General features: G+C 63.9%; 1 protein-coding gene across 1 annotated transcript; it reads left to right on the top strand.

Annotated features, from left to right (window-relative positions):
* The first annotated feature begins 552 nt into the window (after positions 1-552).
* SLC12A5 (solute carrier family 12 member 5) lies at positions 553-24,813 on the top strand. Its single transcript, XM_068150157.1, has 26 exons — positions 553-794; positions 7,484-7,578; positions 7,801-7,932; positions 8,113-8,259; positions 8,808-8,862; positions 9,808-9,938; positions 10,063-10,304; positions 10,380-10,591; positions 12,696-12,863; positions 13,723-13,821; positions 13,973-14,030; positions 14,736-14,910; positions 15,762-15,880; positions 16,187-16,285; positions 16,395-16,514; positions 16,693-16,797; positions 16,875-17,043; positions 17,840-18,035; positions 18,116-18,285; positions 18,377-18,508; positions 18,707-18,814; positions 18,975-19,097; positions 19,177-19,364; positions 19,637-19,651; positions 20,157-20,290; positions 20,666-24,813. The coding sequence occupies exons 1-26, from the start codon at positions 743-745 to the stop codon at positions 20,755-20,757; spliced, it is 3,336 nt and encodes a 1,111-aa protein (XP_068006258.1). The 5' UTR covers positions 553-742; the 3' UTR covers positions 20,758-24,813.
* Positions 24,814-25,980: the final 1,167 nt, after the last annotated feature.

Here is a 25,980-nt window from a genome sequence, read left to right as displayed (position 1 = left end):
CCCAGACCCTCCCGGGTTGAGAGGGGCTACTAGCGGCCCTATGGGGTCGTCTCCGGGGTCCTGCCCGCTGTCCCCGCCCGAAGTGTGTGTGTGTTGGGGGGGGGAGCCTTGCTGCCTGAAGAGGGGTCCTCAGCGTGGCTGATACTGCCCCTCCCCAGGTGCTTCTCCTTACCGCCCCTCCCAGGTGCTGCCCCTCACCCAAAGCCTCACACCCACCCGGAGCTGCCCGGGCAGTCGGTTGCCTTGACCCCAGGCCTCGGTGTTCTGCGGGGATGTGTCGGTCCCGCAGGCGCAGGGTCTACCCCGCTTCACCCCCTCGAGCCGAGTGCCCGGGGCTGTGCTGAACCCGGTGCAGGATGTGGGGGCCGGTGTTGGGTGGGGGCGTCGCTGCAGGTACAGGGCCCGGTGCAGGGGCCGGTGTGACGTGCGGGCTGGGGGCCGTCCCGCCTAGCCGGGGCCCGCAGCATTGCTGTGCCCTAGTTCCACGCCCCCCCTCCTTCACCCACCCGGCTCCGCGCCCTCCCCCGCCGCGGCGGGGGCAATGCCTCCCGCATACGTGATGAAGCGAGCGGCCGGGCTGCGCTCCGTCGGCAGCAGCGAGCCGTGAGCCCGGGCGCCTCCGCACTGCAGCCCCCTCCCACCGGCGGCGGGGGGCGGCGGGAGGCGGCGCGGGACGCGGCTGGCTGCGGAGCGGAGCGCGGAGCTCCTGGGCAGCGGCGTGCGGCCGCGGGCAGCCGGCGCCATGCTGAACAACCTGGCCGACTGCGAGGACGGCGACGGCGGCGCCAGCCAAGGTGAGGCACCGGTACACCGGGCACCGGCAGACCGGGCATCGGGACACGGAGAACCGCGGGGACCGGGGGTGGCCGCCTCCGCCGGGCTGAGGCCGGGGCTCGGAGGAGAGGTAGCGCAAAGGCGGAGGGTGCTAGGGCCACTGGACCCCGCCGCGGGGCAGGCGGGCAGCACCCTCGGGCACCGGCTGCTCTCGGTATGTGGACCTTCCGAGGATGCGGCGGGCGGTGCGGGGCTGCTTGCGCTCCCGCTGCCGTCGCCTCCGCACCGGCCCGGTCCCTCTCCCGCCGCTGCGGCAGCCCGGGGAAACGGCTCGGCAGGGCTAGAGCCGCGGCGGGGCCGAGCCGTGCTCAGGGCTTCCCGGGAGGCTCCTCCCGAGCTGGGGCTGTGGGCTGCGCTCTGGGCGATCCTGGCGGGCGCCGGCCCCTGACATCTCTGGGCAGCCCTGACGGCCGTTCCCTCCCGCCCAAGACTCCTTCAGGGCTTCCCGCTCCCGGCTGCCACCCCTCTCCCTTCTCCGTCCCCCACCTGCAACTGCCCTCTTCCAGCTGCTTTCTCCCTCTGGCTGCCCCCCCCCCCCCCCCCCCCCGCTACCCCCTCCCCATCCCTCCCAATCACCTCCTACCTCCCGCTGCCGCCCCCCCAACCTTCCCTGCTGTCGCCCCCCATCTTTGGCTGCCGCCCCCCCATCACTCTCTCCCGCTTTCCTCATCCCCGTTTCCGCCTCCCCCTTTCTTCCCGCTATCGCCCCCCAGTCTTTCCAATCCCTCCCCCCCCCCCCCCCCCACCTCCCGGTCCCGCCGCTGTCCGTGGTGCTGAACCGGCCGCCGGGCCCCGCGCCGGGGCGGGAGGAGCCGCTCGGCCCCGGAGCCACTGCGTTCTGCAGCGCCGTGCCAAGCCGAGCCGTGCTAAGCCACACCGAGCTGGACCTTTCGGTCCAGCCCGTACCGTTCTGTGCCAGCCCGGTCCAAGCGGTGCCAACCCGTGTCGTGGCGGGCGTGCTGCAGTGCAGACGGGCAGGGCCGGGGCCGCAGCTCCCGGGCGGTGGGGCCGCCGGGCCGTGGCAGTACCCACGTTTGTGACAGGGCTCTCCCCGGGCACCCACCACCAGATGAGCTGCCACGGAGGGTCCTGGGGCCCTGCGGGGCCACATCCAGCTGCAACAGCTGGGCCAGCACAGCACCTCTGCTGCAGGTGCTTCTGTCGAGCAGAGGGGTTGACTGGAGACAGGGACATGCCGCGGTGTGCACGAGGGGACCTGCAGGGCCTCTCTGTGTGTCCCAGCCCCTCGCCGGGTCCCCATCCGGGAGAGGACAGCCGGCCCTATCTGCCGCTGCAGGAGTCGCCAGGTGCCTGCAGTGAGGCGCTGAGCACAGCCTCGATGAGGCTTTTGGGGTTTGCTCTGCACTGCTGACCCGAGGCTGTTTGCTTGTTTATTCAGGGCTCCCCTCAAGGTCAGGGCTGGCAGGAGCCTTCCGGGGACACCTTGCCGGGTTGGGGGGAGCTGCACTGGCCCCTAGCTGTGCCCTTCCCTGAGCTTTTGCCCTCCCCTTGCCCTCTGCAGTGCCAGGATCCATTCTGCTCGCTGTGACTGCGATGTGGCAGTGCCGGCGGCATGGACGCAGGCATCTCTGCCTTGCTGGGGTCTGGCGGGAGGGCTGGACACGGCACCACTACAGATGGACCAGGCAGGCTGTCATTGGAGCCGGGCCTGGCTAGATGATGTCCTGTGGGATGGCAGGATGCAGGGCTGGAGGTGACAGGACCTTGGGCTTGGGAGAGCATCTGCTGGAGGGGGACCAGCAGGGCACCCCATACCTATGCTGAAGGTAGCTGCTGTGGAGCAGTGGATTGCTGAGGGTCACACTGAGCTGCCTGCACAGGGTCTGTCTGCAGGGACCATTGGATGCCCCATGGGGGTGGCAGAGCTGTTGCTTGTCAGTGCTCCCCCCACCTCAGTTTGCCAGTGCTGGTCCAGCACTGACCATCCAGTGATTTGCTGAGCACAGAGGAGCTTCTGAAACCCTGGGTGCCATGCAGGCCATTGCTGTCAGGCCAAAAGGTGTCCCTATTCTGGGGCAGAAAGCAAGAGACTCCTGACAAGGACTGGAAGAGCTCCAGCAAGGGCTGGGCCAGTGGTAGTCCCTCTGGGGAGGTGTGGGGAGCAGGCAGGGCTGCAGTGTCCAGGCTGGCAGCTTGCACTGCTCTGTTTGGGGTGTGGAAATGCCAGGCGCAGCCCTGCTGCAGGCTGCTGTTCCCGTGCTTTAGCCTGGAGACACCCATCTGCCCCGGGGAGGGAGGTGTGGGCCCAGGAGCTTTGCTGGATCTTGTGGCCCCGGCCATTTCCAAGACAGGGCTCAGGCTGTCGGAGAATCTGGGAAGCTGTTTAAACGCAGCAGCCAAAGCGCCTGTGCTGGAAATCCTGCGCCCGCAGGGCCGGCTGATCAAAGGGAGGATAATCCTCTGCTTAGGAAGGAAGAGGATAGGTCTGAAGTAGCAGTTGGTCCAATTTGGGTCAGGCAGTGATAGAATCCAGCCCAAAAGGCCACTCAGTGTGCCTGCCGGCTGGATGGGCAGCACAGAGGGAGCAGCCCACAACCCTCACCCCAGTCCCCTGCTGCAGCCGGGAGCTGGCTCTGCTGTGCCTGCTGCCAGCGTGAGCCGGGGCTGCTCTGGCCACCAGGGCTGCTGCTGGACAGGGTGGTTTCTGTTTCAGTGGGGGTTCCATGGCCTCTCTGAGCATCACCCTCCCCAGGGCAGTGGGGAAGCTTGGGTGGAGCAAAGGTGCCAGGGGCCACAAGGGCCCCTTGGTTACCCCCACCTGCCTCAGGCAGCCCCAGTCCAGCGGGTATGTGGCCAAGTCCCCTTGGTGGCCAGGGGTGACAGCACAGCAGCGTGGCCTCCCCAGTCAGCAGCTCCTGCAGAACAGCAGCTGGGGACATCAGCCAGGGCCACGTGCTCACCCATGTGCTCGCTGGGCTGCTGGGGTCACCCTGGGGTGCCCCTTGCTGCTGGCTGCAGGCAGAGCCCCAGGGAGCAGGAGGAGGCTTCTTGCCAGCCGGTGCCATCGAATGCTCTGGCAAAAGTCAAGGTGCCCTGTATGCCTTCAGGGGAGCCCCAGGGTGTCCCTGGGCACATGAGCAGCCGCCGCACTGCTGCTGGTCCTGGGGCTGGTGTGGGGGGAACAGTGCTGTGCAGGGGTCCCTGAGCTGTCAGCAACCCTCTGCCAGCACCCACCTGATGGGCTGTGGACCACTGCGGGAGCACAAACAGGGGCAGTGTGGGGCTGGGGGCTATCCCCACCATGTTCCCCCTCACCTGCTCTTCCTTCCAGCTGGTGCCACAACCCCAGAGCCAGTGCTTGCCAGGGAGCTGGTCCGCATGATGTGCCCTGGGGGGGGACAGGCTGGCTACAGCTGGAGCAGCAGCAGCAGCAGCTCTGGTCAATTAGCCCACGGGGGTTTGGCTGCTGAGGCTCCCCAGGCAGTGCTCTGTGCCCTGCACCGTGTAACGCGATTAGGGAGGATTTGGGATAAGGGACATGACGCTTCCCAACCCAATTTAGGGCTGAGTGAAAAGCCATTAGTAGATCAAGCTGTGGCTGTGCTGCAGCCCCAGCACTGGCCCATGGGGAGGGTGAGCTCCCAGGGGTACAGGGATGGTCCCTTTGGCTGGGCAGCAGGGTTGTGTTTGGGGTGCCCTGGGCAGGCAGGGTTGGTGGTAGCCCCTGCAGAGAGCAGGACAGCACGGTGCCCATGGCAGGGCTGTGGGTTCCTGCCAGCAATCCTGCTGTGAGCCCTTCCAGCTGCCGCAGCAAATTAAAAGGCCGATTCATGTTGAGTGATCCCTGGGGAGGGGGGCAGCTGAGCGCTGGGATCGAAGCCTGGCATGGCTCGGCTCTGCTCGTGCTGCCTCTCCCATGCGGGGCTGTGCTGGGGCAGAGGGGCACAGGCAGGCCCACGAGGTGCTGGGGATACCTGGCAATGTCCTGTGTGTCCCCGTGGCTGGGTGGTGTCACCCCCCTCAGTGCTGCCAGGCAGGGATTGGCTGTGGGGGTGGGTGAGTGGACACTGCCTGCTGCCCCTGCCTGCCCCTGCCTGCACAGCTCACAAACACTGTGGCAGCTGCCGGGGAGAGCTGCACCAGCCCCTCTGCGGCAAAATGGTCTCAGTCAGGAGTGGGGAGCAGGAGCATTGTCACTTGGGACCCTGCGGCTGTGGCTCTTAACTCCTGCCAGCCTGCGGGGCTAGGCTGAGGCAGGGGCCAGGGGTCTCCTGAGCCGTGCCCTGGGGATGCCAGAGCTGTGCTGCCTGCACGTCCCCATGTCCCCACCTCCTGCCAGCCTGGGGCCTCTCCCAATGCCAGTCCTCCCGGTGACGCCACCGGGAGAGGGGCTGCTGTGCCCTGGGCCAGCCCAGGCGATGCAAGCCCGGGGTCGCTATCCATGCGGTGCCGGGAGGGGACATGTCCCGGCCCGGGGAGTGAGGGACCGCCAGGTTTGGGTGTTGCTGTAGTGCCGAATGGGAGTCTGGGCACCCCAGGGTGCTGCCGGCGTCTGTGGTGCGGATTTGGGCAGTGCCAGGTCCTGGAGTCGGGGCGGGCAGGGACCAGGGTCGCGGCGGTGGGGGCCGGGGGTCCGGGGCGCGGGTGCGGGGCCGGCCGCCTGCGCCGTTACATAAGAGCGGGAGCCGAGGCGGCCGTGGCTCGGCGTTGCCATGGAAACCAGCACGGTGATGTCGTCGGCCGGGTATCAGGCGGCGAGGCGAGGCCCCCGCGGGCTCCACTCTCCCGGTGGGGTCCCCGGGCACCCGCGGCTGTGAGCGCATTCCCCCTGCCGGGCTGCCTGTGTCCCCTGGGCACTGCCCGAAAGCGCTCGGTCTCGATGGGGGCGTGGGCTCCAGGGAGCCCCAGACCTGCACCCTCATGCACCTGTGCCAGGGGTGGGCCCCACTGGTGGCCTGGAGGCTTGGTGGTGGTGCCATGTCCATGCACTTCCTAGAGCCGGTGGGTGCCACCGTGGGCAGGTGGGTGCCAGCCCATGCTGCTGTTACCTAACGAGTGCTGGGTGCAGAGATTTAGAGCAAACCTGGAGCAAGGAGCACGGTGGGTCCGTGCTGAGAGCCCACCATGCACCCTTAGGTGGAGCACACACAGCATGACACACACTGAGGGTGCAGCACACGGTGCCAGATGCGTGATCAAGGGGGCTCTGGGGTAAGACTGGCTGGACCATGGGCCAGGGTGTCCTGGTGGTGCCACAGCCATTCTTGTGCAGGAGTTTGGCTGTGCCATCAGGGACACTGGTGCCCCACACCAGAGGAGTGAGGGGACTGGCAGGAGGTGGGGGCCAGCCCACAGGTCGGTGTCACCTGCGCTGCTCAGGGCTTCACCTCTTGGTCAGCCAGGAGTGCTGTGTCTGCCAGGGAAACTGCAGATGGTGAATCACCACCACACGCAGCCAAACCTGCTCCAAGGATCCCAAACATGAGTCAACTGGCAGGAGGCAGGTGGCCTTCCAAGGGCTGGGCTGCTCCCAACGCTCGAGGTCTGTCCTGGGGCTGCCAGTGTGCAGGTGGCTGCACTGCCCTGGCCCGTGGGTGGCCCTGGTGCTGTCCCTACAGCTTGGGTTCTCCCAGACTCGGGGTTCAGGGCTGGTGGAAGGGATGGCTCTTGCCCTGGCCTGCGGTGTGGGGTATGTTTGTGACCCAGCCCACGCAGGCAGCCTGCTCAGTGAGGCTGCAATGGCCCTAGCTGCGGGGCCACGTTGCTGAGGATGGGTGCGTGGTAGGGAGCTCCTCTCCTCCTGCCCAGGGCCAGGAATCGGGTTTCCCTGTGCCGCTCAGTTCAGCACCATGTTCTCCGTCTCCAGCCCTGTTCCACTCGGCCACCCTCTCCTCTGGGCCTCCGTTCAGGGCTGCGCCGCTCCGGCAGAACCGTCCTCGCTGCCGCTCCATTTCCAGCCTGATTTATTTCTGCTGCTCTGCAGCTCGGCTGTTTTCCTCCCTGTTAAGCCAGCGCCGGCTTTCTTCTGCACGCGGTTGTCAATGCAGCAAGCAGCCGCAGCCCTGTCCCAGCAGCTCTGCGGGCTCTGCACTGCTGCAGGTGGCTCTGCTGCTCTGGGCAGACCCTCTGCTAGCTGCTGGCACCCCTGGACACCTCTTCGTTGCACGGCTCAGCCGGTGAGGCCATGGCCCCTGCTCCTGTGATGCGTGTCGGGGAGCGGGACCAGACGTCCGTCTGCTCGCCCTGCTCCAGGCACCGTGCCGGGACTGTCCCCCTCCGCGGTGACACGCTGAGCAGTCAGCCAGATCCTGCCCCTGCCGACGCAGCACTGCGGGCAGCCCTGGCACGCTCACCTGCGGGTGCCCCATGCCGTGAGTTATTGCTGCCAGCCGTCCTGCCGGGAGGGTTCCCCCTGCATCCACACTGCTCGCCTCACTGCGTGGATGCGCTCCGGCGGGCCCGTGTGCCGGCACGGCTAGGTGGGGCGCCGTGTACCTCCCGGCCCCTGCCCCTCTGTGGCATGAGAGGCGACACCAGCGCCTGGGACGCGGGGTGCCATCGCCTGTCCTTGGGTCAGGCGTGAGCGTGGTGCCCGTGGCCATGGTGGTCCTCCTGTGGGAGCTGGGGTGCAAATGTGACCCCCCGCAGAGGCTGGGGCTGCCTGGCTGACCTGGTGACGTCTCTGCAGGCGATGGCAATCCCAAGGAGAGCAGCCCCTTCATCAACAGCACGGACCTGGAGAAGGGCAAGGAGTACGATGGCAAAAACATGGCCCTCTTCGAGGTAGGGCATGTGGGTGGCAGGGCAGGGACGGTCCCTGGGGAGGGAGGTGAACTGGGCAGCTGTGCCAACGCACCCTGGGCACTGGGACATGTTGGAGCCCCAGGACAGGGTCCCCCAGCTGCCACTGCTGTGGTGGGGTGGCATCTGGCAAAGTCTCTGGGTCCAGGGCTTGCTGGGGTCCCATGGAACTGTTCTCACATCTCGGGGCTCTGCTCTGTGCAGGAGGAGATGGACACCAGTCCCATGGTGTCGTCCCTGCTGAGTGGGCTGGCCAACTACACCAACCTGCCACAGGGCAGCCGGGAGCATGAGGAGGCTGAGAACAATGATGGGGGCAAGAAGAAGCCAGTGCAGGTGAGGGACACAGGAGGGGCAAAGCCTTTTGTCCAGGGGCTGCCCTTGGGACAGCTGGGTCCCTCAGCCCCTGCTGGGGATTGGCTTTCCCTGGGGTCCCTTGTGGCAGGAGGAGCAGGACCCCTTGCTCCTTTGCCAGCCAGGCTTCTGAGCCCTGATGGGTGCTCTCTCCTTTGGCAGGCCCCACGGATGGGCACCTTCATGGGTGTCTACCTGCCCTGCCTCCAGAACATCTTCGGGGTCATTCTCTTCCTGCGCCTCACCTGGGTGGTGGGAATTGCTGGCATCATGGAGTCCTTCTGCATGGTCTTCCTCTGCTGCTCCTGTGTGAGTGATGAACCCCTGCAGACTTTGTCTGGGGGTCACCAGCTGGGCTGGTCAGACTGTGGCAAGGCACATTGGCTGCCAGGCCACCCTGTCCTGCTCCTGCCCCTGCCCCTTCCCCTGCCTCACTCTGAGCAAGGAGAAGCATCCAGCTTCCCAAAGCAGTCAGCAGCAGAGTGGTGCACAAATGATGATCCAGATTGAAGCTGCTGTGTGGGAGGGAGGTGGTGGGAGAGTCCCCTGCCCACACCATGCTGCAGTGACCCACCTGTCCAGGACAGTGACCCCAGGGCAGAAGCTGGGAGTGCTGGACGCAGGTAGTGTCCTTGGCAGCCCGGGATCCCTCAACTCCTTGCAGTGCCACTGGTCCCTCCAAGCCCTTCCATCCCTCCCATCCCTCCCCCAGGCATCCCAGCCCCGTGGCACATCTCAGCACGGTCTGAGGAGCCTCATGTCCCGATGTGACCCCAATGTCTCCTCCCACTCCCTGCCCCTCTGCCCCAGTGAGGAGGGAGCACTGCGTGGTGCCCACGTGTTTTTTCTTCCCACAGACAATGCTGACTGCCATCTCCATGAGCGCCATTGCCACCAATGGCGTGGTGCCAGGTAGGACCCGGACCGTGTCTGTGTGTGTGCTGGGGTCAAGGGCAGCTGGCTTCCTGTGGGTTGGGCACTCGGGTGGCAAAGGGCTTTTCCCAGAGAGCGTCCTCAAAGCTGCTGTGCTCCCGGGGTTGTGCCGGCTGAGCTCTGTGGCTGCCCATTGGTGTGGATGCCACTGCCAGCAGTTCCCCGGCATCCGCCACCAGCCGGCGTGGATTGCCGTGGCTGGGGAGGGTGGAGCCGGAGCCACCACCCGTCCCCGGAGCCGCGAGGTGCAGATGGCGGTGAGAGCCGCCAGCCACGGCTCCACCCTCTGCCAGACTTGGGAGGCTGCGGGGAAGCCAGGGAGACCTGCTGGCAGGAGGATGGGGAGCTGGGTGTGCCGGGCACTGTGTGCTGGGCAGAGGGGCAGCCACTCCCGTGGCCGCCCCAAGCTGTGCCAGACAGGAGGATGATGCTGTGTATGGTCCCTGCCCCCGGGGAGGCATCTGTGGGGTCTGGCCATGTGGGTGACCCTGGCCTGCCTCTCCCAGAGCATGCCCGGCCCCAGAGCCTGAGTGATCTGTGCCAGCCTGGCTGGGCACTGCGCTGACAGCCCCAGCACAGGGTGTAATTAAAGCCATTCATCATCCTGCTGCCGCAGTGGGACCATCGATCCCGGCAGCCCAGCTCTAAGGGCTCCTCTGGGAGGATGGAGCAGGGCGTGGCCCATGTCCCTGGACCTGCCTGGCGTCCCAGGGGACACAGGTCCCTGAATCCATCACACCTGGCTGCTGAGCTCCCAGGCAATGGCTCTGCCAGCACATTGCTCCTGCTGCTCCAGGGCCCTGGGGACGATGTCCTGCTCTGTTCTGGAGCAGAGTTCAGGACTGCCCTGGCTCTATCCTGCCCTGGTGGGGCTGGGGGTACCATTGGGGTTTGGCTGGGGCCCATCTTTGCTCTTTCTGGCAGCTGGTGGCTCCTACTACATGATCTCACGCTCCCTGGGACCTGAGTTTGGTGGGGCTGTGGGGCTCTGCTTCTACCTGGGCACCACCTTTGCCGGCGCCATGTACATCCTGGGCACCATTGAAATCTTGCTGGTATGTGTCTGATGCTTCCCCCAGTGCCGTGCCAGGGGTTCAGGTCCTGGCAGGGCACCTCACCTGCCTGTGCTTCCTACTCCTGAAGCTTTGAAGTGGTGGTGATGCTGTGACTCTCTCCCAGGCCTACATCTTCCCAGCCATGGCCATCTTCAAGGCAGAGGATGCCAGCGGGGAGGCGGCTGCCATGCTCAACAACATGCGCGTGTACGGCACCTGCGTGCTGACCTGCATGGCCACCGTGGTGTTCGTGGGGGTCAAGTATGTCAACAAGTTTGCCCTGGTCTTCCTGGGCTGTGTCATCCTCTCCATCCTTGCCATCTATGCCGGTGTCATCAAGTCAGCCTTCGACCCTCCGAGCTTCCCGTGAGTACGGTGTCCGGAGGGGCTGCGGTGGGGCCAGGGCTGCAGACCCACCTCTGAGTGCCTGCTCCCCACCAGGATCTGCCTCCTGGGCAACAGGACCCTCTCACGCCATGGCTTTGACCTCTGCACCAAGATGGTGGTGGAAGGGAACGAGACAGTGGGCTCCAAGCTCTGGGAGCTTTTCTGCACCTCCCGCTTCCTGAATGCCACCTGTGATGAGTACTTCACCATGAACAACGTGACCGAGATCGAGGGCATCCCTGGTGCTGCCAGCGGCCTCATCCAAGGTGGGCACAGCGCTGGGCTGTAGGAGTTGGGGTGGAGGAACATATATGGAGAAGCGAGGGCAGAGGAATGGGGATGGAGGCGTAGGACAAGCCCCAGGGGAGCTGTGGGGGGGTTAGTGGCTGTGCCTCCTAGGCAGCACCACTGGCAGGGTTTGCAGAGGGGCTGGCTCCACGTGGGGCCATTGTGCGGCTGGGCAGCCGTCCCCTCGGGCATGCCTGGCAGATGTTGTGGGGGAGGTGGGTAGTGCTGTGTCCAGGAGTGGTGGCATGTGGGTGATACCTGCCATAGGCTGCTCTGCCCATTGGGTGCAGTGAGCTGTGCCCACCCCGTGCTGGGCAGCAGGACGAGATTCTTGCGCCAGGCACCCGAGCGGTGTGCTGCTGCCGCCCGAGCATGGGCTGTGCCAGACAGGCTGCAGCAGGATGGCTCCGAAGGAGACTCGAAGGCTGGGGAGCAATAAATCCTCCCTCTGCTTCCTCTTGGCCTTGGGAGAGGCTGGTATTGATCTGAGGTTTTGCAAGGAGCGATTGTCCCTTGGGGACACTTTGCTGCTGCGGCCACAGCCGTGCTGGGAGAGTGGCCAGGGCCGCAGGAACGCTCCTGGGTTTGTGGGGAGGAGCCGCTCCTGACCTGCTTTTCCTGAGCTCCTGATACATTCACCAGGCAATCGTGCTCCACGGTGGGTGGCCGAGGCCAATGCTCAAGGCCACACTCAAGGGGGCGTTTGCAGACCCTTGCTCGGCAGAGGCATGCTGGCAGGAGCTGCTCTGGGTGCACCCAGGGTGGGTGTTGGGGGCTGCAGAACTGTGAGCAGGATCAGCCCTTCTCCAGTGCTGCAGCCGGGCTGGGAGGTGCCAGGCAGGTGTCACAGTGGTGGCTGTGCAGCTTGTTGGGGGCATGCAGTGAGCTTGTGGTGGCTTCATCTCTGGTGGGACAGGGGCAGGAGCTGGGGTGCCTGGCAGCAGCTGTCACTTGCCATGGGGCAGCCCTGGCTGTGTCACCACCTGGTACTAGGATGGCTGTGGGGTGGTTCCAGCTTGTCCTTCTCACAGCAGCTCTGTGGACCCAGGTGCAGGAGCTCAGATACTGCTGAGTGCCCAGGGCTGGGGCTGCCAGGCCATGCCACAGGGATGTGGTGGAGTGTAGCTGTTAGGTGTTGGGAGGTCTCGATGCCATCCTGTACCGAGGTCTTATGAGCCAGATAAAGGGTCCCTGTCTGCTGGGTACAGCCACCTCCTGCTGGGGAGGGGATGCAGAACCCCCTGCCCAGCCTGGCCAGGCTTGGTCAGGGCAGTCAACAGCAAATGCTCTCACAGTTGATGTGTGCAAGGCAGAGCTAGGACATAGCTCTGGGACAATAGGTGGACACAATGACCAGGCTGGCAGTGTCTCAGGATGGAGCGTCACCACATGGCCCTGGCAGAGGTGTCTGGGACTGGCTGTGCCCCTGGCACTGCCTCATGCCTTTGCAGGGGGACAAGCTGGGCAGGGCTGTGCGTGGGTGGGAGCTGCCAGCCTCATCTGTCACCTCGGAGTGGTCAGGGGAGGTGATGCAGCTGGGGAGAAGGGCATGGGGCTGGTCCCGGTGGGCCCTCTGCCCCTCCCTCCCTCCCCTTTTGGATCCTTTCGCAGTGCCACGCTGAGGGCTGCTGGTTGCTCTGCGCCGTGCCCAAGTGCTGGCTGCTTTCTGCTGCTCCAGTTTTCCAGCCCAGTCTGTGGCCAAGGCAGCGCAGGGAGGGACACTAAGCCTGTTACATCAGCCCTCTGCTCGTAATCCCATCAAAAACATTATCAAGTTACTTTGACACGATCCACTTTCCTTAAACCTGTGTTGATCAGCATTAATTATATTACCCTCTTAATTATTTGCTGCTGCGATCCCCTGTCAGCTGCTCCAGTACCTTGCAGGGACGGTGCCAGTGTTGGGACGGACCTGCTCTGGTTGCCCACCTGTGCTGCCCAGCCGGGCACCCATGCGGGTGCCAGCAGCCCTGGGTGCCCACCTGCTCCCGCCCTGCGGGCTGCGGTGCTGGCGGCTGCACTGCTGGCTGCAGGCTGCTCTCGGGCACCGCCAGCTCAGACGGGCATCCTGCCTCCTGGCAGAGAACCTCTGGAGCTCGTACCTGACCAAAGGCGTGATCGTGGAGAAGAGGGGGCTGCCCTCCGTGAGCCCCCCCGACGTGCCGGTGGACATGGACCAGCCCTACGTCTTCAGCGACATGACCTCCTACTTCACCCTGCTCGTTGGCATCTACTTCCCCTCGGTCACAGGTGGGAGCCGCCCCTGGTCTGGCTTGCGCGCTGCGGGCGCCGGCTGGCACACGTGCCCCCGGGCACGCTCTCGGTGAGCCCCACGTGTGCTTGCCCCCCGGTGCCGGATGTGGGGTGCGGGGTGCGGGGGTGGCTGGCAGCCTGCACCTCCCACGCAGCCTCCCGCGCTCCAGATCTGTTGGTGCCGCTCCGCTCCGTGCTGACGTCCCCCGTGGTATTTATAGCTCCCCGGGGGCGGCGGGGCCCCCCCCCCCGCCCCAGGCCCGTTGCAGAGCTGCCATGGGTGCAGCTGCCAGGTCCCACCTGCGGCTCCACCGGTGCCAGAGCTGGTGGGACCCCCAGGGCTGTGCCAGGTGACTCCGGCAGGCGGGTGGGGGCTGCAGCACCACATGGCACACAGGCCCTGCTGCCATCCTGCCCAGTGCCAGAGTCACCCTGGGCCACAGCAGGAGCATGAGTTGTCCTCTGGGCTGTGCCACGTCTGCTGGTGCCAGCCATGTCCCAGTCTGGCCTCCTGCCTTCCCAGAGCAGCACTGGGGCTGGACCCTGCCACTGCTGCAGTCACCATATCCCTGCTTGAGCTAATTAAGGGCTAATGAGACAAGTCACTTAAGAGCATTTTGAACCTAATCCTTGAGTGGCCTCAGACTGCGGCTTGAGGAAGATGGAGGGAGTGGGCTGGGGGCCCTGAGCCACAGCAGTGTCTGCTCTGCTGCCAGCTGTGAGCCCTCTCTCCATCCTGGCACACTGCTGAGCCGGTGCCCTACCGCAGCCAGGGCTTGTGCAGTGCCCTACATGAGCCATCCTGCAGTGAGGGCTGTGGGTCTGCCCATTGTGGCACCATCTCCTCTTTCCCCAGGCATCATGGCTGGCTCCAACCGCTCTGGAGACCTGCGGGATGCCCAGAAGTCTATCCCCACTGGCACCATCCTGGCCATTGCCACCACCTCTGCCGTCTGTATCCTTCAGGGCTTGCCTGCCAGGCTGAGGGGGGTTGGGCTCACTGTGCTACATGGGGCTGGGACAGGGGCTGTGGTGCTCCCCTGGCAGAGGGGCAGGTGGGCAGATGGTGCTTTGTATCTTCTCCTCTCTCCTTGACCACCTGGCAGACATCAGCTCCGTGGTTCTCTTCGGGGCGTGCATTGAGGGGGTTGTGCTGCGTGATAAGTGAGTGTCCTGGGGGCATGTGAGGCAGGGACAGAGGAGCCTGGCAGCCCCCCCCGGGGGCAGCCCCCCCGGGAGCAGCCCCCTGCAATGGGCTGGGGCAGGGGCAGGGGCTGCAGCCAGGGTACACTGGTTGTAGGGTCCATGGGTGTCTCAGGGTGAGAGTGCTGGGTTGGGGGGGGGGCTCTCAGACAGGTCTGCAACGAGCTCTGGGAGCCTGTGTGTGCCCTGAGCTTGCTTTGCTGCACATCTGCAGCCCCCTGGGCTCCAGGACTGCAGGCAGTGCTTGTTTGTCAACAGGCAGAGCTGCCTGCACAGCCTGTGCTGCCTGTGCCACGTATCTGGGGCACCCTGCTCACCACACGTGGCAGGTGACACTTCTGGGTCGTCAGCACCAACACAAACAGACCCAGCTGCATGCAGCCCAAGTCAGCCTCCTCCTGGCACAGGGGATGGGGTCCCCCTCCCACCTCTTCCCCTTGCCCCCCACCATAGTCACTGGCAAGGGGAACCCTCCTCCCTTGCTCACCTCCTGTGTGGGGTGGAGGCCATGGGCAGCTGGGGCAGGGCCCTTTCCCGGTCCTTTCCTGTCCCCCACACAGCGGTGTCCCTTGGTGGCTGGTCCTGCGGGGGCTGTGCCACTGCAGTGCTGCCACTCCAGGGGCTTAGCCCTGGGATGGAGCCGTGGGTGATGCTGGTGCCTCACAGGTTTGGTGAAGCCGTCAACGGGAACCTGGTGGTTGGCACCCTGGCATGGCCGTCCCCGTGGGTCATTGTCATCGGCTCCTTCTTCTCCACATGTGGGGCTGGACTGCAGAGCCTCACCGGAGCCCCCCGCCTCCTGCAGGCCATCTCCAGGGATGGGATCGTGCCTTTCCTCAGGGTAGGAACCCCCGAGCCTGGCACTGCCAGCCCCAACTGGCCACTGCATGGGAGACTGGTGGGCACCTGTGCTGCCCAAACCAGCCATGCTGCCAGCCTGCCTGTCCTGCCCTCTTCCCACTGGCACCGGTACTGGCACCGGTACTGGCACCGGTGGGGCAGCGGGAGGCTGTGTTGGGCTCGGCTGCGGTGTCGGTGGGAGAGTGCCGGGAAAGGTCAGGCTGCCCTCCCCCCGCTGCCGTGCTGTTCGTGTTTCCCCCGCCGCTCTCGGCAGACGCGTTCTCACAACCTCAGCTCCAAATCCAACCCGACAGCTCCCCCCAGGGAAGAGCGAGCTAATTTTATCTTCCTCCTTCACCCGCCAGCCCCAGCTCCCGCTCGCTCCTGCCTCACCACCCTCTAATGCGTCCGGACACGAGCCCCTGGCCCCCTCCCTTGTGCCCAGACCCCCCCCCCTGCCCCGCGTCCCCGCAGCCACAGCTGGAGCCGCTCTCCACCGACAGCATCTCTGTCCCCAGCGCAAGGTGGCTGCAGCTAGGCTGAGCTAGGAACTGTCCCTGGGTGGGGATCCCAGAGGGCAGAGGATGCTCTGCGTGCAGGGAAGGGCCGTAGGGTCTGCAGGAAACGGGGCAGGACCGTCAGTGGGTGCCAGTCCCCATCAGCCTTGGGGGTCACTTCCCGGGCACAGGATGTGTGTCAGCTTGCGGCACTGCTCGCACAGCCCCACTGCACCTGCTGCCTGCTCACAACCAGGTGTGGCCTCATTGGGCTGTGCCAAGGACCCTCACCCAGGGCTGTATGGTGCTGGCATCGCAGAGCCTTGACTCACCCCTCTTGTCCTCCCACTGCCAGGTTTTTGGGCATGGCAAAGCCAACGGAGAGCCAACGTGGGCCCTGCTGCTCACAGCCTGCATCTGCGAGATCGGGATCCTGATCGCCTCCCTGGACGAGGTGGCTCCCATCCTCTCCATGTAGGCAGCATGCTCTGTCCACCTGCACCTTCGGGAGCGGCTGCTGGGCCCACGCCCCTTGCCCTGGTCAGGGGGGTGGCACATGCGTGTCTCTGCTCCTTGGGGAGGGGGGATGCCCCTGACCCCCACCTGGGAAGAGGGAGCCCAGGGCCCCTCCTTTGTCTGGTGTCTGGCCCTGGTGGCACCGTGGACCCAGCTGCCCTTCTGCTGGCGGGTGACCTTGGGGCTGGGCAGTGCCATGGGTCCGGGCTGAAGGCCTGGCCCACCCTGGCACGCCTGGCTCAGCCCTGCACCTCTCCCCCGCAGGTTCTTCCTCATGTGCTACATGTTCGTCAACCTGGCGTGCGCCGTGCAGACGCTGCTGCGCACGCCCAACTGGCGCCCACGCTTCCGCTACTACCACTGGTGAGCTGGGCTGGGCACAGCGGGACAGGCTGTCCTGTCACACCCCCACCCCCCCGGGCCACCCCAGGCCCTGCAGGGACCTGCTGTAACAGCACACTGCTCTTGGCAGGACCCTGTCCTTCCTGGGCATGAGCCTCTGCCTGGCGCTGATGTTCATCTGCTCCTGGTACTACGCGCTGGTGGCCATGCTGATCGCTGGCCTCATCTACAAATACATCGAGTACCGTGGGTAAGGGTGGCCAGGGTGCTGCAGACCCCAGCCAGTGCTCACAGCACCCCCCCCTCCCCAGGCCTTTGGTATGAGCTGCTTGCCCCAGGGTGCTCCAGGCAGGGTGCCAGCGTGGTGCTCAGCAGCCAGAGCCGTGGGCATTCTGTGGGCATCCCTTATGTGGTGCCTGTTCCCTCAGGGCAGAGAAGGAGTGGGGTGATGGCATCCGTGGGCTGTCCCTGAGCGCTGCCCGCTATGCCCTGCTGCGGCTGGAGGAGGGACCTCCCCACACCAAGAACTGGAGGTGAGGCCAGGGGGACCAGGGGTAGTTGGTGGGAGATGGCTGGGGTGCAGGCACTGACTGCTGGACTCTCCTTCCAGGCCACAGCTGCTGGTGCTGGTCCGTGGGGATCAGGAGCAGAACGTGGTGCACCCGCAGCTCCTGTCCTTCACATCGCAGCTCAAGGCTGGCAAGGGACTCACCATCGTGGCCTCTGTGCTGGAAGGGACCTTCCTGGACAACCACCCACAGGCACAGAGGGCAGAGGAGGTGAGAGCTGCCCATGCCATTTGGGGCTCTGTCTGTAGGTGCCCACAACTGTCCATGGGAGCCCAGAACCATTGCACCCCTATGGCCAGACCTGGCTGTGAGAGTGCTGGGGTGGCACTGGGAAGAGCCCAGAGTCCTCACGCTTAACCATTACTCGGGGCACCACGGGGATCTCCAGACTCCTGCATGCTTCCTCAGACACCAGAGATACCAGCTCCAGCTGAGCACTGGTCCCAGTCTTGGCCAGCTGCTGCAGGGCTTGACAAGGCATGGCACAGCACCACGTGGCATGGCATGCCATGGTGCTTGGCCAGGGCCTGCTGTGCTGCCCTCTCGGCTGCCCCAGGGCCCTCGTAGCCCCCATGGCCCCAGTGCCAGGCAGGGTGGGAGATGGAAGCTTTCCCCACTGGAAGGAGAGCCCTCCCCACCCTGCTGCCGCTGCAGCAGCCAGTGGCACATTAATGAGATTAAAGCCTCGGCAGCAAACAGCTTCTCCCCCGTGCAGACATTGTAATTTCTCTGAGTAAATAACTCTAATTGGCACTGTGCTGCCCGTCAGAGCCCTGGCACAGGGACACCCTCCGCTCGGCACGGCACAGTGCTGAGTGCCAGCTCCACTCGCCACCGAGCCTCACCCCTCGCAGCCTGGAGCCACCTGGAATCTGCCGTGGGGTGTGGAGTCCTGGGCACCCCCTGCACCCAGACCCTGCTGCCCACACCCCACCTAGCCAGGGTGCCGCTGCCACGGCGTCCCCATGCCCTGTGGCCTCTGACCCCCCTCCCCCTTTACCCCCAGTCCATCCGGCGCTTGATGGAAGCAGAGAAGGTGAAGGGCTTCTGCCAGGTGGTCATCTCCTCCAACCTGCGTGACGGCATGTCCCACCTCATCCAGTCCAGCGGGCTGGGCGGGCTGCAGCACAACACCGTGCTGGTGGGCTGGCCCCGCAGCTGGCGCCAGAAGGAGGACCACCAGACCTGGAGGAACTTCATCGGTAGGCACCACGGAGGGCAGGTGCCGCTGGGCTGGGGGTGCTGCGAGCCGCCTTGGCTGACGTGGCCCTTCCCCTCCCAGAGCTGGTGCGAGAGACCACAGCCGGGCACCTGGCCTTGCTGGTGGCCAAGAATGTCGCCATGTTCCCGGGCAACCAGGAGCGGTTCTCAGAGGGCCACATCGATGTCTGGTGGATCGTCCACGACGGGGGGATGCTCATGCTGCTGCCCTTCCTCCTGCGGCACCACAAGGTAGCCCAGGCCCAGCGGCGTGGGGCGGGGGTCCGTGGCCGGGGCTGTCCCCGCCGAGCCGTGCCCACGCCCATGCCTCCCTTCTGCGCAGGTCTGGCGCAAGTGCAAGATGCGGATCTTCACGGTGGCACAGATGGACGACAACAGCATCCAGATGAAGAAGGACCTGACCACGTTCCTGTACCACCTGCGCATCACCGCAGAGGTGGAGGTGGTGGAGATGGTGAGCGCTGGCATGGGGCAGGTGCCACAGCCTAGGGTGCTGTGTGTGTGAGCGAGCCCAGACAGCCCCTGCCACGGGGGGCACACAGCACCATGGGGACGCCGAGATCCACAGAGACAGGCAGGGCCAGACAGGGAGTGGTGGGTGCAGTTTGCCCTGCCCCACGGATCCTCCTGTAGCCCTCCCTCCCCCCCGCAGCACGAGAGCGACATCTCCGCCTACACCTACGAGAAGACGCTGGTGATGGAGCAGCGCTCGCAGATCCTCAAGCAAATGCACCTCACCAAGAACGAGAGGGAGCGGGAGGTGAGCGCAGGACAGGCTGGCTACGATCCAGCCCCCCTGCCGGCGGTGCCCCCACAGCTCCCTGTGTGTCCTGCGGGGAGCCGCGCTGCGGGACGGGGGCTGCGTGGCCAAGCCCTCACTCCTCTCCCCCACTCCCCTGGCTGACCCTTATCTCCTACAGATCCAGAGCATCACGGATGAGTCCCGCGGCTCCATCCGGCGCAAGAACCCTGCCAACACGCGCCTGCGCCTGAATGTCCCTGAGGAGCAGGTGGGAGACGGCGAAGAGAAGCCGGAGGAGGAGGTGAGGAGCTGCGCCAGGATCGGTCTGGGCAGGCGGCTGGCCCTGGCCCCTGCCCACCTTCTCCTTCTCCCCTCTGCAGGTCCAGCTCATCCACGACAAAAATGCCACCACCTTCTCCAGCAGCTCTCAGTCTCCTGGTGATGAGGTGGAGACAGCCCCTGAGAAGGTCCATCTCACCTGGACCAAGGAGAAGTCTGTTGCAGAGAAGAACAAGAGCAAGAGCCCTGTCAGCCCTGAGGGCATCAAGGACTTCTTCAACATGAAGCCGTATGGCCCTGCCTACTGCCACCCTTTCCCCCCCATGTCCCTGGCCACCCCTGCCTGCCCCAGCAGCACCAGCTCAATCTCTGCTCCAAGGATGGGTCTGGGTGTCCTGAACTCACCCCTGTGGAGGGGCTGGGTGGGAGTGGGGTGTGTCCCCGTGGCAGTGGGGGGATGGGTGCCTGGGTGGTATGTACTGTGGGGGCTTGGGGTGCACAATCTGGCATTCACCTCTTTCTCTCTCTCTCTTCCCCCCGGCCTTGCTGTGCTCCTGGCAGGGAGTGGGAGAACCTGTAAGTCTGGGTTTGGCTGGGTTGGGGGTCCTGGGAGTGGGTCACTGCTCATGGAGTGGCACAGCTGGGGCCACTGGGGTTGCCCTTGTGCATGAGGGTGGCTCAGTGGCTGCTGGCATGGTGTGAGACAGCTCACCCAGGGGGCATGTGGAGGCTGTGGCTGCAGACTTGGTGCTGCATAGTACCTGTGCCGTGTGCTCCCTGTGTGCCCTGTGAGGCTGCTGACAGCTTCCTGCAAACCTGAGCTTGGGCATCCCTAGTGGTGGTAGTGCTGGCTGCTCCTGCCCACTCCCACACAGTTTGGCTCCGAGCAGCTGCAGTGTGCCACTGCCTGTGGGCATAGTACGGGGTCCCACAGCTCATGGCTGCCAGTGCAGGCTTGCAGCCACCAGCAGCTGTGCCCAGCAAAGCTTTCTGCACCTCAAGCTCATGCCACAGTCCCTGTGGTGTGGGGCCAGAGGCTGGCTGTGCCCAGCCCTGTGCCCACACCTGCTATCACCCCCAGGAACCAGTCCAACGTGCGGAGGATGCACACGGCCGTGAAGCTCAATGAAGTGATTGTGAAGAAGTCCCAGGATGCCAAGCTGGTCCTGCTGAACATGCCAGGGCCTCCCCGCAACCGGAAAGGGGATGAGAACTGTATCCTTCCTGCAGGGCCACTGCCCTGGCACTGGCACCAAGACACTTTGCTGCAGGGGGAACTGCGGGGGCCATGACTCCCACCACAGCTGGTGGATCTTCCAAGCGAGTGCCAAGGGGGAAAGGTCTAGCATCAGACCCCAGACTCCCCCACATCCCTCCTGCCCTTGGTGGGGTCTGGCAGCTGTCTTTGGCAGCAGCCTGCCTGTTGGGCAGAGCTGACACACATGGGAAGGGTGAGAGGGTCTTGAGACACTGTTTCTGGGGTGAGGTGGTTTGGTGGCTTGGTTCCCCAGATGTGGGGCTGGGCAGGGATGGTACCAGGGCTGTGCCCACGTTCCACTGTGGTGTTGGCCCTCCTTGACAGCTGTGCAGACATGGAGTTCCTGGAGGTACTGACAGAGCACCTGGACCGAGTGCTCCTGGTGCGTGGTGGGGGCCGGGAGGTCATCACCATCTACTCCTGAAACTCGGCGTGCAAGAGAGGTTTGTGTGCACGCTGAGCGCCCCCACCCCGTGCACCGCGGCTGGAGGGAGGAGGAAACGCCGGGCGGCAGCCGGTGCGCAGAAACTTCACCTGGCTTCGGCCGTGCCCCTGACCTCTCCATGCGAACTGCAGCACCTGATCTTCCGGGAGCATCCAGCACCAGAGCAGCTGTTCCTCATTGCAACATCACAGCACTGCTGTCCTTGTTTGTACATAAATACAGACAGAGTACCGCGGACTGCGCGCCAGCGCCGCCACCGCCGCCCGGCCCCAGCACCGCCGCCCGCGGGCCCTGGCCAGGCAGGATGTGGCTGTGCTGAGATGGGCACTGGGCCGTGCCGTGCCGCTGCCCCTGCGCGGAGCTTGGCTGGACGTGCCTGTGCCCTGCCTCCCCGCTGAGGCGCAGGGAGAAGAGAGAGGCCACCAGCACGACTTTCCTCGCCGGACGCTCCTCTCCCCACCCCTGGCAGTGCCCAGGGCTGCCTCCCGTGGCGCTGACCCCTGGCTGCCCCTCGCCACGATGGACCTGGACATCCACACCACGCTGCTGACTCAGTGCTGCCCGTCGCTGGAGGCCACAGGCCGAGCTGTCGGAGATGCAGAGTGCTGGTTTGGAGGGGGCAGAGGGTGGGGGGGCAGCCATAGCAGAGATCCCACGACAGCACAAGGCCTGGCCTGGGGTGGGTGGGTGCTCCTTGTCCCTCTTCCCACTGACTCCAGGCTTGCTTTTCCCTGGTTCTCTCCTGGTGCTTGTGCTGTGGTTGTGGCTTGGAGCAGCAGTGCCAAGCAGAGACCCCACCATGGCCACACTGCGGCCAGCTGGAGCTGCCTGGGGGTCATCGACCCCCTGGGGCACCAGTGCTTGCTCTTGGCCTGAGCACAGATGCGTTGTATGTCCCTCAGCTCCCTGCCACTCTGCCCTCGGGGACTGGGGGCCCACTGGCCCCCAGCACTGGACAGTCAGGCTGGTTGCAGTACCCATGTGTGCATCTGGGTCCCCCCATGCCCTGCTGTGCTCCCTGCTGTTCCCCAGGGCTTTGCTGCTGACCTGGCCCCAGCCCTGTAGAACAATCTGGATCTGTGCATAATTTCTGAACATATGCAAAGTGTTTGCCTGGTCTGACAGGGCCAGACCCCACAGTGAGGGGTGACTGAAGGGGCCTCGCTGCTCCCCCACACCATGGCATCCCCTCACCCAGCCAGCTAGGGCTCAGGCACTGGCCACGCATCCAATGCCTGCTCATGGCAGCCCCATGTGAAGGCAGCAGGGCACACAGGACAGCTCCAACCTCTACCTTCGGCAGCAGCTGCAGGGTCGCCCTCCCTCCCACACCTCATCGTTGCCTCCCTCCCCCCCCAGCATCTCTCATACCAGAGAAACTGAGGAGCTTTTAACAAATGTGAAGGGTTCCAGGAACCATGCAGGAGCGGTGCCGAGGGCACCAGGGCGCCCTCTGCCCCCCGGCCCCTGTACATAGTGTACATAATACAGTCTGTGTATTTTTAAAGTGATCATATTTATGTTAATAGAACCAGATGAAGTCTATATATAGAGATCTATATCTATTCTGAGAGATGCAGGGCTCTGCTAGCACCAGGCCGGGGGACAGAGAGCAGACACAGGCTGCTCCTGCACAAGTGGGCACCCACTGGCTGCCCACCACAAGGCTGCAGCCTTCCCCAGCCACCAGCACCCCTGGGAAAGGGCCAGGTCACAGGTTCATCCTCTTCTCAATTTAGCTTCTTAGGAGTTTTCAGGGAAAAGAAGTCACAGACTTTTCTGAACTTGTTTCACAGCAGATTTGAGCTTCCACTCAAGTGCAGCCTGCTAAGAGTTGCCCACTCCTGGCAGCGCTGGCAGCTCGGTGCCAGCCTGGCTGTAAGCGGCAGCGCTTTGCCCCAGCCAGAACTGAGCCCCTGTGCTGAAGCACTCTCCTCTGCCCCCTCAATGCACCCACACCTCAGTGGGCACCACAGGACCTGCAGCCTCCCCAGCTGGCACAGAGGGAGCAGTTGCTGCAGCAGTGTCCCCAGGGCAGCCCTGGCTGGTGCCGGTATCCCTCCTGCCAGCCGAGCAGGGCTCCCAAGAGCAGGGAAATCTGTCTGCACTGGATGACTCCAGGCCCTGCTGCCTCCTCCCCGCCTCCAGGGCCAGGCCAAAGCTATGTGGGGCTGCTTGGATACAAAGCAGTGAGGTTTTTGATGTTAGTTGTGGGTTTTTTTCTTTATTTCCTTACCATACTACTTGGACACATGCCCAGACCAAAACCAAGCCCCAGCTGCACAGCTGTGCCTGCTCACACCTTGCTCCTGCATTTCCATCCCTCCCAAAGTGCCTCCCTTCTTTCCAGCAGCAGCCCCAGCCAGACTTTCTGCTGTGATAGCTCAGCTACCTGCGTGGCTGCACCAGTCTGTGCCACAGGCTCTGCTCTGGAAGTGAGTTCCAGGAGCATGGTGAGCGTGGTGTTTGCAGGGGTGCACAGATACAGGGGAGCAGGAGTGGCACTGCAGGGCAGCGGGGACACAGCCAGCCAGGGCACGCTTCTGCGCTGAGGGTTTTGCATCACTGCCTCCCCAGCACTCCCAGTGCATCCCATTCCCCCTCAGCACCTCTTTGACACCTTCCCCAGTCAAGCCCAGTCGCAGCTCCCCCGGGGAGCAGACAGGGAGCCCATCACTGCTGCCAAAAACAGGCGTCCCCCTTCCTCATCCTCCAGCAAGAGCAGGGGCACAGCTCTGGGCAGAGTCGGGGCTGCCTGCACTCCCTGCCAGGCGGTTCAGCTGTGGCAGAAAGGTGCCAGCTCCGCAGCGAGCTCTCAGGCTGGGGTGCAGAGGGCCAGTTTTAGCAGACAGCACTGCATGTTAGTTTACAAACCCAGCCCTGCACGTTCGGCCTCTGCGAGTGTTCGGTTTCCCCTGGAGCACCCTTCCGCCGTTCCACCCTGGTGAAAGACAGCCTCCTCCTCCTCCAGTAGACGTGCAAGCTCCTCCCTGGCACATGCGCAGACAAGTTTCTTGTTTTTGTTCCAGATGGGAAGGTCTTGACCCCCGGGTGGGCTTTGCAGGTAGTGCTGGTTGCCAGGGCGGGGGGGGCTGGCAGCCTGGCCTGCGGCAGGGGCGGGGAGCGCACGGACCCACGGCCGGACACCGCGTTGACATCCCTGCTGTGGGAGCACCGAGCTGCCCGCTCCCCACCGGCGCAGGTGCAGCATCTCAGGGCACTGTGGCCACCAGCAGCGCAGGCCACAAGCCACCGGCCAGCAGGCGCAGGAGGCGCTCAGCCCAGCCTGGTCCCCTTCGCCGGTCCGCGGCCGGATGGCAGGAAGGACGAAGGTACTGCACAAGGGTAGGAGTTGCACTAGAAGCGTCAAGACCCTCCTCTGTGTAGCAGGACTAAAAAAAAAACAGACACCACCCAGCAGAAAGCCCCCAGGGTCTGCTGGTGCCACCACTTTCGTGCTCCATGTGCAATATTTGTTCTGAATGTCCCCACAGTCGCCTCAGTCAACTACTCTTGGAACTCACCGTAGCTAGATGTTCTTCTACGTACATTCAAGTGACTTTTATTCCAGTGCAATATTTCAATAGACAACGTAGTGACCTAGTTAATGCTTTGTGTTTTAGAGAATCTGTGTGCAGAGCAATGCAATTAAGTTGAAAAACAAAAACAAACAAACCAACCTTGTAAATAAAACCAAAAGAAAACCAAAAAAAAGGAAAAAAAAAAAAAAAGGAAAAAAAAAAAGGAAAAGGGGAAAAAGGGAAAAAAAAGGGAAAGGGAAAAAAGGGGAAAAAACCAAACAAAAGCAACCAAACCACCACCAGTATTAGGCTTGCATTTAATTTCCGTGGGTGTTTGAGTATCGTGTGTTAGGCCGCCCCAGTGCAGACCCGTGTTCTCTGTGCAGGTATCAATGGAGGAGTGGCTCCTCGGCTGTTGAATGCTCCCTGTTAATGCTTTACTGCTTTACCTGTATCCATTTTTCTAGACTCCTGTCTGCACAAAATGCAATAAATGATTTTACTACACCCTTCACTGCCGGCGCGGGGAGTGCTCGCTCGCTGCGGGGGGAAGCCGGCGCTGCTCTGCCCCTTGGCTGCTGGCGGTTCCCTACTTAGAAGCAACCAGCTTGGGAAAGGCCTCAGAGAGCATCAAGTCCAACCTATTACCTACCACCCAACACCTCCTGACAACTAAACCATGGCACCAAGTGCCACATCCAATCCTTTCTTGATCCCCTACACCACCTCCCTGGGCAGCACATTCCCAAGGCCCATTCTTCTTTCTGGGAAGAGCTTTCTCCTCACCAACAGCCTAAAATTCCCCTGGCACAGCTTGAGACTATGCCCTCTTGTTCTGCTGCTGCTTGCCTGGGAGAAGAGGTTATCCCCCACCTGTCTACAACCTTCTTTCAGGTAGTTGTAGAGAGCAAGAAGGTCTCCCCTGAGCCTTCTCCAGGCTAAGCAACCCCAGCTCCCTCAGCCTCTCCTCAGAGGGCTGTGCTCCAGACCTCTCCCCAGCCTCATTGCCCTTCCCTGGACACATTGAAGTGCCTCAGTAGCCTTCTTAAATTGAGAACTGGACACAGTACTCAAGGTGTGGCCTAACCAGTGCTGAGTACAGGGGCAGAATGAGCTCCCTGCTCCTGCTGGCCACACTTAAGGGTCAAGCTCTGTCAGGGAGCAGCGGTTTAGCAGAGTAACAGCTTCTCCCAAGGGCCACAGTTCAAGTTCATGCAAATTCCCCGCCCCCAGTAAAGACACTTCCCTTGGCTGCAGGGTTGTAAAGACAAAGAAGGGGCCACAAGAAAAAAGAAGGGGGGAGAGGGAAGATGACAGACAGACAGACTTGCATCCAGCAGCAGGTGGTGCAGTAATGGCCCCATGAACTCCAGGCCTAGCAACCCAGAGCCTGAACTTCACGCAGCAGCCACACAGTGGCCGCTGTGCCACCCGAACAGCCGACCTGAGCACACAGCCCCTGACCTCTCCTCTCCCCTCTTACCACCAGCCCCACACCTCTCACACCTCCCCAGCATGCCTCCCACACCAGGCACATCAGCTGCCCAAGACCACCCAAAAGTACCAGAGGTGCCTCAAATCCAAAGTGTAGCCCACAGGCTGTGAAACACTCGGAGCAGGTCAGAGCCAGCTCCCTGCACCAGGCAGCCTCTGACCCAGCACACGGGGCCCCTGGTGGGAC

This window comes from Melanerpes formicivorus, unplaced genomic scaffold, assembly GCF_026170545.1.
Source record: "Melanerpes formicivorus ecotype bairdi unplaced genomic scaffold, bMelFor1.0.p_v2 SCAF_19, whole genome shotgun sequence".
Classification (NCBI taxonomy): Eukaryota; Metazoa; Chordata; class Aves; order Piciformes; family Picidae; genus Melanerpes; species Melanerpes formicivorus.
Note: the sequence above shows the minus strand (reverse complement) of the source record. Positions and strands in the feature narration are given on the sequence as shown.

Excerpts from the sequence above, each read along its gene's own strand:
- SLC12A5 (XM_068150157.1), top strand. The coding sequence starts at position 743 with ATGCTGAACAACCTGGCCGACTGCGAGGACGGCGACGGCGGCGCCAGC. Across the intron at positions 17,044-17,839 it reads AGGCACAGAGGGCAGAGGAG|TCCATCCGGCGCTTGATGGA; the intron begins GTGAGAGCTGCC and ends CTTTACCCCCAG. Across the intron at positions 18,509-18,706 it reads AGGTGGAGGTGGTGGAGATG|CACGAGAGCGACATCTCCGC; the intron begins GTGAGCGCTGGC and ends TCCCCCCCGCAG.